This window comes from Lynx canadensis, chromosome B2 (assembly GCF_007474595.2).
Source record: "Lynx canadensis isolate LIC74 chromosome B2, mLynCan4.pri.v2, whole genome shotgun sequence".
Lineage (NCBI taxonomy): Eukaryota > Metazoa > Chordata > Mammalia > Carnivora > Felidae > Lynx > Lynx canadensis.
Window position 1 is genome coordinate 132,617,549 of NC_044307.1, and position 12,049 is coordinate 132,629,597.

Below are 12,049 nucleotides of genomic sequence, written 5' to 3' on the forward strand. Positions count from 1 at the left end.
TGAGAAAGAAAGCAGGGGAGGGGCAGGAGAGAGGGAGGCAGAGAATTTGAAGCAGGCTGCACCCTGTCAACACAGAGCCCATTGCAGGGCTCGAACTCACGAACAGGGAGATCATGACGTGAGCTGAAATCAAGAGTCAGATATTTAACTGACTGAGCCACCCAGGCGCCCCTCTGGAATATTTTTAAAGAATTAGAGCTTTATTATTAGGTACATGCAATTACTTGTACTCCACACAAATCAAATCGCTTTACTCCCTAGACTGTAATTATTTTAATTGAATGTAAATATGTTTTTATAAAATGTTTTTAAACAATTTTTAAATGAATACAATTGTATTTGTTTTTTTTACTATCAATTTTCTTATTAAATGATTTTAACTTGTATAACGCAAAGGTGGCACTCATACATCTCCTGCCCAGCTATGATTGCTAGAATTAGAAATGATACCTTTCTGTTGTTTCCATCAGAATTTATTCAGTGGAATAAATATTATTCTTTGGGTTGGGACTGCGGAATTTCACAGGGACTAGAACAATGATTCTGGGTAAGAGAACAGGCTTGTGAAAGAGCTGCTGTGTAAAAACATTGAGGGGGATAAGGAACAAGGATTCTTGTATTTTGTAGCTTTCTGTTAAATGTTTGCCCTGTTTGTCCACATTATGCAGTTTTATTTCCAGAGCCCAGATAGGAAAAGGAGCTCATCACCAGGAAGCAGATGGGGCAGCAGAAGCTGCTGGAGGCTGTGAATATGCCTCGTAGAGTTCAGCATGCAGCACAGTGGGAGTCACTGCAGACACCTGGGCTGAGCAGGTGCCTGCAGGTCATTTCTGGTCACAGAGTCCACACTACCACCACCACTGTCAACGACAACGACAAGAGTAAACCCCCAAACCAGGTTGAAGGAGAGCTGCTGCCTCCCTGTTTTCCAGTGTGCTTCACGGAGAATCCACCAAAACAATATCATTGTAAAAAAATCCCAACACAACTAAGCAGCAAAAATTCTTGAAAATTCTCTGTGGATACTGTTTGGCAAGTAGACAAGATGATTTAAGTACATAAAAACAAAAACAAAAACAAAAACAGGTGCTTTACGGATGTTTTTCAGCAACTTTTTGTTAGCATTCCCTAACCTTATCTGTGATAGATTTAATATCTCCTACAAACCTCTAACAATTAACATTTCAAAAGTATTCACCAACTAATCCTAGCTGAATACTTTTTTCGGTCACATCCTGGTTCTCCGTGATTTCATGATTTCTTGGATTTGACCCCAACTCTAATTTTGGAATGAGGTCATCTATAGTGAGGGGGAAGGGCTTTAGCCAAAGGCAAGGGGGATCTAAGGCTCTACCCCACTAAAACATACGACTTCAAATTGTGTATATTCATAGACAATGATTTACTCCCATGATGTGCTCCTCTGTGTTGGAGGGCAAAAGGTCAGGAGGTCACACTTTCTCTGCTTTTAGCACTGACACATGATACTTGCTTTTATAAACTGGGGATGATTTTTTTAAAAAAAGAAATACAAATAAACAGCATAGAAGGTTCATTTCATACACTTAAAAAAATTGTGGGTTTCTTGTTCAGACTATATCTACACACACAGAAAAGTCTCACATAATATGGAATCCTGGGGAGTAACACACCTCAAGCTTAAATTTTATGTCAAAAGTAACTTTTTTCTTTATAAGTCATTTTGATTTTAAATATATAGTCATAAGCAGAATTTCTTGAAAGTCTGGTGGATTTTATTTTTACCCTTGACCCCATAGTTCAGGTCTTCAAATTGCTATACACGTAGTTATAATATGAATAAATTGAAATAATTAAATTAGTTCAAAGTTTTCTAAGCAAACTGAGCATAGAGAAAAATAGATGAGTCTATCTTCTTTTTTAATATCAGTTTGACTGACCGTCATATCCAGTGATGGTGAGTAAAGCCAGACTTGTTAGAAAGACTCAGGTCATTCACCACCAGGGAGCAGAGCTCAATGGCCTTATTATGTAATAGGCTTACAACACTTTGAGGACTTCCTGCAGTCCTAAGGCTAACAGCTTCTAAACTGGGATTTATGCCCATACTTCCTGCCACACTTTCCTCTATGCTCCAGCCATACGGACTCTCCAAATTCTTTGAATGGCCATGCTCTTTCCTGTGTATTAGATAACCTACCAGGAACCTTCTATACCAATTCCTCTCCATCTTTTCATCTGACTAATGTCCACACATCCTTTGGGTCTCAGCTCAGACATAACTTTCTTAGTCATCCTTAATCACTTTCTCCCCACCCACACTTATATACCTATGTACACACTTGACTGAGTTAAGTCCCCAAACTCTTCTCCTCATAGTACTGGTTGCTTTTCCTTCCTTACCTTTATAGTGTTTGTAATTCTTGTTTAATGTTTGTTTCCCCCACAAGTCTGTAACACTAGGGGCAGAGGATAGTGTGTCTTATTCTCAATTGAATCTTGAGCATAGGAGAGCATCTAGGTAAATGCAGAAGGAAGGAAGGAAGAGAGGGAGGGAGGGAGGAAATGAGAGGTGGAGGGGAAAGGGAAAGGAAAGATCTGTTCAAAATTGTAAAATATCTATCCTAATGGATTTAGAAAAAGCATGTAGACATTCTCTGGTCTGGCTGGTTAGACTACACTATACTTCAAGGTCTCTTTAGCTCTGGATCATGTTAAGTCAGCTATACCTTCTACAACCCTTGGTCTATTGAAAATACAGCTCCTGTGTGGTTCACTGGGAAGATTCTGAAATAGAACTGCACCAATGAACTCAGCTTAGTGGAGGACACATTTATCCCAACTGATCTCAGGTAACAAGGGGTAAGCGATGGTCAGTCTTTTATATTTGGCCCGGATCCCTGCTCTGTGAGAAGCAAGTGATAAAACACTTTCTCTGTCAGAGACCGAACAGTAAGTTATGTTCCAGAAACTGCAGGGAGCGACTCCGTGGGTGTAAATAAATCCACCTCTTGACCAAGGGAGAAAATTAACATTCTCTTTAGTTTGACCTAGCTTTAGACAAATTTCTTCCTGACTATGGGCCCCTTGACTTCCCTTTCCTTCGAGCATTTAATTTAAAAAATGCTGTTAGGAACACCTGGGTGGCTCAGTCAGTTGAACATCGAGCTCTTGATTTCAGCTCAGGTCATGATCCCAGGGTCATGGGATGGAGCCCCGTGTCTTGGGCTCTGCACTGAGCATGGAGCCTGCTCAGGATTCTCTCTCTCTCTCTTTCTCTCTCTCTCTCTCTCTCCCTCCCTGCCCATGCACGTGTTCTCTCTCTCCCTCTCTAAAGAAAAAATAAAACAAATAAAAATCAGTATTATAAATTCTTTGTCTCTTGGAGGTGTACATTTTCTCCTACACTCTTGCCAGTTTTACAGCAGAGAAATTTCTTTCTCAGGTACCTGGAAGCCATCCTTTGAAATGTAATCATCAAGAGTGATAGCAGACCTCTGTTTCCCAGTTTCTGTGGAAAGGTGGAAACCTAACTTAGATAAATGACAATTATAAAACACAGATGGCTAATCACATTGACCAAGCGCCTCTCAATGTCCTCCAGCACTTGCTCACTAGCTTCTCCCAGCACTTAAATCTCCCCAACTTTTGTTTCAGCAGAGGGGAGTTCAGTGTCTTTGGCATATTGGAATATACTTGAATAAAGTCTTGTTTGCCTGTTTAACTCTATCCAGTGTAATTTTTTTTGACACCTGCTTGGGAAGGAATCAGAGCCACTCACATGAGGTTTGGCCTGGTTCACGTGCATACTTGAATTAAATTGGAGCTACATCACTCATAACCAATGTGAATGTTCTAGAAGGTGATCAAATTAAAATAAAATTTGAACCCACTGGATAAACCATCAGTTAACTTCCATTTAGTGAGCAGGAGGGTTAGTTTCATTTTGGGGAGTGGGATTGTTTTCTTTGAATGCCGCTGTTTTGAAAAAACATTGAAGAGGAAGCATCTGATCACTTCTAGGCAACGTAAGTTTGAACAACATCCAGGAGCCAAATCTGTGGTTGTCATGTTTCTGAGCTAAATCAATTTTCTGCCCTATAAATGCAGCTCATATAATGGTCTTGGTTGAAACCTTGAAAGCTTGCTGAGCTCTTATTGTGAAGGCCCTGAGTGCCTGGGTTTTATTTTATTCTGAGTTGGACAGCAATTGATGGTTTTGTGCCTAAAGAGCACTGGGTTGGGAGCCAGACTGCCTGGATCCATATCCTGGCTCCACTGGGACTTCAGTTAGTTGTTGAACGTCTTCTGACTCAGTAAATGTGAATAGTAGAGAATCTGAAGACTAGTAAATGCTCAATAAATGTTAGTTCTTGCCATTGCTACTATTATTATCATCATCACTTTCACTACTGTGAAAAACAAACAAGACTTTATTATTTCAGAATTTACTACTCTCCACCAAAAAAAAAAAAAAAAAAAAGCCATTGATGGGTAGCAATTCTGGCTTAAAATAGACTGTCAGCCTTGCTGAATTGCCTCACTCACGTGTAACGCTGAGCTCTATTTGTGAGACCTTTGTCTTTCTCTCTCCCTACCCCAATCCCTGAATTTTTTTAGTGATGGATGGGCAGACAGAGATGAAGTCATTGAAGGTTATGAGGTGGAAGCCAACGGGGGAATCACAATAAAGCTGCAATCTCCAGAGGTCAGGTCATTTGATGATTATTTCCTGAAGCTGAGGCTGGACACTAATACGAGGAATCCCTGGTTCCCTGAGTTCTGGCAACATCGGTTCCAGTGCCGCCTACCAGGACACATTCTGGAAAATCCCAACTTTAAAAGAATCTGCACAGGTAATACGTGTTCGCAAAATACTGACTCAGAAGTTACAAATCTATCTCCATTGCAACTTGTTGAATGAGAGTAGAAGGTGTCAAGGCTGGAGTTCCAAAGACTAAATTACCATCTTAATTTATAAAATAGCTAGAATGAGGAGAGTGTGTGTATTACCCTGAGGATTCATGTTTCTATGTTCTGGAAAGGCAACTTTGGTCTTTGGTGGAGCAGGTTGTAAGAAGAGATAATGTAGGTCAAGGAAAAGCAAACTGAGAATTCAGGTACCTACTATTCAAGCCAGAGGGAAGAGGTTTTATTGCAAGCATGTTTAGGAAATGTTAACCACAGACATAAGTAAGCAGCACTGGTTGGACCCCTTTTTCTTCTTTATGACTCGCTTCAATATACAGGTCTGGAGAAGGTGAGATAATGACATCCAGGGCCACACCACGAACATATATGTATGTGTATGTGTATGTGGACGTAGGTGGCCAGAAACTCTGCACTCTCATTTGCAAATAGGAGTGACATTTCCCAGTGGGACAGATAATTCCCATGCACTGCTCACTGAAGGCATGCCAGAAAAGGGCAGCATATTGTTTCAGGTCTTCAGGGCTTGGTGAACTCCACTGGATGTCCTTTTCTGCCCTCCCCCCCACCCGCACCCCCCCCCCACCCCAGGAACTACTGTACTTAACACGACTAACTTACCATACTTCTTAACAGATTTCTTAACACAGTAATTTCCATGAGTGCTATCATTACTGCATAGAGACATTGATGTCCCCTGTCTTTTTTCAGTATTGCTTAATGTGGCAAAAATAGATCACCTTTGGTATACCACAGTGCCATTCAAAGCCAGTTGTCTATACTGGGTTGATACCACAGCATGATGGACAGGCATTAAAGGTGGTATTGCCAGGACTGAGATGGGAAAGACTACAGGAAAAGCGAGAAGGATCAGGAACTAGATTTTGGATGGGTTAAGTTTGAGATGGCTATTAGTGGATTGCAACTATATATGTCACTTGGTCATTGTGTTCTATTAGTAAAATTTAGATTACTACTTGGATGTCTTTACATAAGGATTTCCAGGAAAGTATCTTGTGACCTAAGCTTTCAAAACAAAAGTTAGAATTCTGCAGCCATGTACGTTTTAAAAACATTTTGGGTTTTCAATTGTCATAGTGCATGCAAATGTCAAGGTTAAAGTTTGAACTTGGTTAATGTTCATACTAGAAAATTTAAAAATTTCACATTCATGAACTGTTCTTATATTTTGCTTCGCTCAGAGCTATTTTTAAGAGCTTCTTATGTGATTACAACCTTTTATAAACATGTTTATGTTTGCATTTCATTCTGGAGTCAAGCTTAGGAAATATTTCCCTTTGTTCTTAGTTCTAAGAAAGATCAAAGGCTTATTTAACTTTTCTATTTGGAACTAATTCATGAACTTTATTGATCGTTTCTGCTATGGGAATCCTAGAATTTTATCGTTAATTTTTCTTTAGCAGTGTTTATGTTATCTGTGTGTGTGTATACATTCATGTATATTTACTTTGCTCTTCAGTTTTAATGTCTGCATTTCTATGAAATTGGCTTCAATGTTATTGATGAACAACTAAACTTTTACTTCATGTATCATTCTTATCTAGTTGATATCCTTGAATAGCAAGTGAATTGCATAGTCTTCTAATGAATATGCAGACACATTTATGAAAATTAATGTGCAGAAGTGAAATGAACCCTTCCATTCTATTGATAGCTACTCTTTCTATCACTTATTTTTACCTCTTCTAATTGGGTCATTTCAATGTTTTGGAAAGTTTTGATATTGCAGTTCATTTCCATAGAAACCTTTATTGAGCTTAATCTCAGATGTCACTATTTAAATAAAGAGTTTACATGCACTAGATTTTCAGTTTGAATATTAAGGGTCCTGAGCCCAGGCTGAATAATTTGCAAATCACTGTGGCTAATTAAAAAGTACTTCATGCACAGTCTACATCACTGCTTAATTAGTTGCGAATATCAAGGGATTGGAGAGTGTTGGAAAGGTACTAACCAAAACATCAAAGCCTGACTTCTGAAAAAATTAATCATTGTGAGGACAGTGGAGAGAATAGGTATAAAGCAAATCAAAGTCACTCTCTTCCAGTAAATGTCTTAACTGTTTATAGCATTTTTTGCAGTGGCATAGGGCTTTATCCTTCCTGATGAGAATTGTGAAAATGATTCCATGGAAACTGCGAGAGCATTTGGAAGCGTAACCAACTGGAGCCAACACTGGTTCTGTTAATAATCTGCCACAAAACTTGAAGGACCTCATTTAATCTCTGAGTCAATTTTTGCAACTATAGCATGATAACACTTTCTACTTTACACAGGTGTGAGAATCAAATGAAGTAACACAAGTGAGATACTTTGCAAATCCTTACATAAGTGTAAAGTGTTGTTGTTAATATCGTGTCTTACAAGAAGGAAAATAAGATGTAGCGTGGATTACCTTGTTAAATATTATAGTTTTTGAAATTACAAATTTAGCATAACTATATTCCAAGATGTGGCAACTAGAAAAACAAGCACAGAACCCTTAATCAACCACCCTTATACAGTGCCAAAATGGATATTTTATTTTTCTCCTATCTAGGCTTTCACAATTTTTTTCTGATTATCAAAGTAATATGCAGTACTAAGTTTATCATATACAAATTGGAAATATAGAAAAACGTAAGAAAGATGAAAAGCATCAATAATTTTCTTTTATATAACTACTATTAATTACTATTAATTTTTTGATGTATTTCTAGAAAATATACTGTTAAATTTTTGGTATATTTTTATCTACATATACTTATAAATCATATAGCTAATATTATTTTTATATTGCTTTTAGAATGAATACTGCCTTTTCTTTACATTTATGAATTTCTTTGTCACTGATTTCTTTCACTCATTTTTTTTCCATTTTTTAAAATTTTATTTTAGAGAGAGAGAGAGGGTTCAAGCAGGGGAGAGGGGCAGAGGGAGAAAGAGAGAGAATCCCAGGCAGGCTCCATACTCAGTGCAAAGCCCAGCACATGGGTTCAATCTCACAACCCTGGGATCATGACCTTAGCTGAAATCAAGAGTTGGGTGCTCAACCGACTGAGCCACACAGGAGCCCCAATTTCTTTTATTCTTAATTGCTATATAACATTCTGCAGGCATATAAACTCTAATTTATTTGACCATCTCATTCTTCTGACACATCTATGCTGTTTTCAGTTCTTTATGAGTTAAAAAAGCTGCAGAGAGGTATTAAAAAATTCTTCTCCCTAGTCCTCACCTTATTCTTTTCTCATTTTGGATAATTTTCTTAAAGTATATTTCCAGAAGTTGAATTACTCAAATGATATGAATACTTCTAAGAAAATAAGAGGTTCCAAAAGGCAACTCCTACCAGCACCACTTGCAATTCTATGGACTTTTTTCATTTTCTTTTGCATAGTTATAATCATAGTGTGCCTATAATACTGTATCTTTTTTTCAGTTAAGATTCAACTTTACTTTTGATGTTGTTGCATAATCTTTATAATGACCATTTTAATAGCTCCATAATATTCTACCCAATGAAAGTATTATAATTACTTAGTCATTCTCATATTACTGGACGTTTAGGTTGCTTCCAATTGTTTTTCTTACAAAACAAAACAAAACAAAACAAACCAGTGAATATGGTACAGAGTTTTCATGATTGTTGTTGTTACTACTTTTGGATTGTTCCCTCACTATAGATTCCTAAATATATAATTATATTTAGAATATGACAATATTTGGGTTCCTTAAGTACATGTCTTACCATTGTCTTGCAATATGGCAATATCAAGATTTGCTGTGATTAGCAGTATATCAACTGAATGAGTTCACTTTGTCCTCACTGACCTTTTTCACAATCCAATGAATTTATGGCCGTAATTTTTTACTTTCTGTCCTTATTCTTTATAGCAACTGGGAACAGGAGGACATAATGCTTTTTAAAGCTAGTATATCTTTCCTTGTAGTTGGCTATTATTGAAAACATAATGAAAGTATTTGGATGGTATCTGTAATACTCATCAACAGTTCAGGACTATTAATATAATGATAGATAGTCTGATGTGACAAAATTTCAAGACTTCCAAGCATGAGTACTCTTTTTTTTTTAATTGAGATATAATTGACATATAACATTAGTTTCTAGTGTACAACACAATATTTGTTATTTGTATATGTAGTAAAACCATTACTCTAGCATCCTTTATCATCCATTATCACTATATATATATCACATTTTCTTTATCCATTCATCCATTGAAGGATACTTAGATTGCTTCCATGTCTTGGCTATTATAAATAGCTTCAATGAGGGGCGCCTGGGTGGCGCAGTCGGTTGAGCGTCTGACTTCAGCCAGGTCACGATCTCACGGTCCGTGAGTTCGAGCCCCGCGTCGGGCTCTGGGCTGACGGCTCGGAGCCTGGAGCCTGTTTCCGATTCTGTGTCTCCCTCTCTCTCTCTGCCCCTCCCCCGTTCATGCTCTGTCTCTCTCTGTCCCAAAAATAAAAAAAAAACAAAACAAAACAAAAAAAACGTTGGAAAAAAAATAAATAGCTTCAATGAACATAGGGGTGAATACATTTTTTCAAGATAGTGTGTTTGTTTCCTTGATATAAACACCCAGAAGTGGAATTGATGCATCATATGATAGTTGTATTAACTTTCTGAGCAACCTCCAGACTGTTTTCCAGAGTGGCTGCACCAATTTCCATTCCCACAAATAGTACATAAGGGTCCCCTTTACTTCACATCCTCAGCAGCATTTGTTATTCTTTGTCTTTTTGATAATAGCCATTCTAACAGGTGTAAAGTGATATCTCATTGTAGTTTTGATTTGTATATCCCTGATGGTTAGAGATGTTGAGCACCTTTTCATGTACCTATTGTCCATCTGTATGTCTTCTTTCAAAAAATGTCTGTTCAGATCCCCTGCCCCTTTTTTCATCATTTTTTTTTTTTGCTATTGAGTTGTATGAGTTCTTTATTCATTTTAGATATTAACCTCTTATCAGATATGAAACTTGCAAATATTTTCTCTTTTTCAGAGATTGGCTTTTCATTATGTTAATTGTTTCCTTTGCTGTACAAAAGCTTTTTGGTTTGATGTAGTCCCACTTATTTATGTTTGCTTTTGGTATCAAAATCCAAAATATCATTATTACCAAGACTTTCTTTTAGGAGTTTTATGGTTTCGGGTCTTATGTTCAAGTCTCTCAAGTTTTTTCTGTGTGCATTTATAGTGTAAGATCATAGTCCAATTTAATTATTTTACATGTGGCTGTCCAGCTTTGCCAACACCATTTATTGAAGAGACTAATATTTCCCCAAACCGTGGGTACTCTTCCCCCAGCTTGGAGACTGTCATTCACAATTTTTAGATTGGTACTAATTTTTATAATATATTTGCCTCATGAGTAGGTTTCAGTGGAACTTCCATTTTGAATCAACTTACCATGTGAAGTGGGATAAGATGGGTCTAATATAATTTGACCCAGATTGAGATAGTTTCTTATTTACTACAGCCTATAAGGTCCTAGGGTAATAACTTCTCTATACTTTCGGAAGTTTGACTCCAATGCCAGTATGCATTCTTGAAGAATATCATTTGCCTTTACCCAAGAAATTGGTATATTAATCAGATTTTGTGGAATGCTTCACAATCTTCCACCCCTCCCTGTATCCATGCTCTTTGAAATCCGACTTTGCAGCTCCTCCCATTATGAAGTAGAATTTTGTTCCCTGCTTTTTGAATTTTGATTGAATTTATAGCTTATTCTAAGTCTAGGTTTTAAGAGGCTTGACCTACTATTGTTCTCTTTCTTGGGATCTTCCCTCAGCTATATATATATATATATGCCTTCTAGAATATGAGAGAGAACTTAAAGCAAAAACAGGATGATCTCTTAGTTGGGGTCATCCTGGCTAAACTAGTCTCCAGCCAATACACTCGCTGACTGTTGACATATAAGTGAGCCCAACCGAGATGAGTCATGTCCAACCCAGAGCAACAGAACTTCCTATTGACCCCCAGATTCATGAACTAAATAAATACCTGTTGTTTTAAGCCACTAAGGCTTGGGGTGGTTTGTTATGCAGCATTATTGTGGCAATAGACAATAGAGCAATAGCTGATTTAATTTAGGGAACATAATTTCTCAACCCAATGCAGAATTCTAAATCTTATCCCCCTTCAGGAGGAATGATACAATATCGTACCCTATATCTGGTGAACGAAAGCAAACATTTTTATAAATTCTTCAGTGAAGAAGATTTAAAGCCTCCTGATCCAAGGCAGTAAGACTATTCTACTTCAAAATTCTGGAAGTGCTAACAAATGGGGCACAGTTATAGCTGAGACAAACCAATAGCTTCAAAACCTAGAAGTCATAGGTTCTCACACAGTGCTGGTAGAAATTGCTTAATGGAAATATGTTACAAATCTTTAGATGTTGTCTTCGATACAGCAGTTTGGGGTGCTATAACAAATTAGCATAGACTTGGTGGCTTAAACAACAAATATTTATTTCTTACAGCTCTGGAGGCTAGAAAGTCTAAACTCAGGGACCTGCATGGTAGGGTTCTAGTGAAAAGCCTTCTTCCTGGTTTCCTTACATGATGGAGAGAGAAAAGAAGCAAGCTCTTCTCCTATAAGAGCACTAATCCCATCCTGAGATTCTGAGGTCTCTGCCCTCAAGACCTAATTACCTCCTTAAATCATATCTCCAAATATCATCACAATGGGGATCAGAGTTTAAAGATAAAAATTTGGAGGGGACACAAACATTCAGTCTATAGCAGATGTGTTTTGTATCTTTTGGTTGAAAGAATAAACATGAACTCACCTTTTGGGCATTACACTTTCTCAGAAAACCTCATTAGTTATCACACATAGATGAAGCTCTGAAAATAATATCATACTATAAGCACAGTCTTGGTCTGCTTATCTCCTAATACTTTTGACCTGTCCTGTCAACTGTAGTACCTACTAACCAAGCGTAATTGTTTATATTTAAATTTAAATTAGGAGTGACTGGGTGGCTCAGATCATTGAGCGTTACACTCTTGGTTTCTACTCAGGTCATGTTCTCGCAGTTCCTGGGATCAAGCCCCGTGTTGGGCTCTGTGCTGGCAGAGTGGAGCCTGCTTGGGATTCTC

General features: G+C 37.6%; 1 protein-coding gene across 1 annotated transcript in view; it reads left to right on the forward strand.

The window, feature by feature from the left end:
* The first annotated feature begins 718 nt into the window (after window positions 1-718).
* Window positions 719-12,049, forward strand: part of GRM1 (glutamate metabotropic receptor 1) — a 114,050-nt gene continuing 102,719 nt past the window's right edge. The window contains exons 1-2 of the mRNA XM_030317120.1: window positions 719-933; window positions 4,600-4,835. Coding sequence (XP_030172980.1) covers window positions 719-933; window positions 4,600-4,835 — 451 coding nt within the window. The remainder of the gene's footprint in view (window positions 934-4,599; window positions 4,836-12,049) is intronic.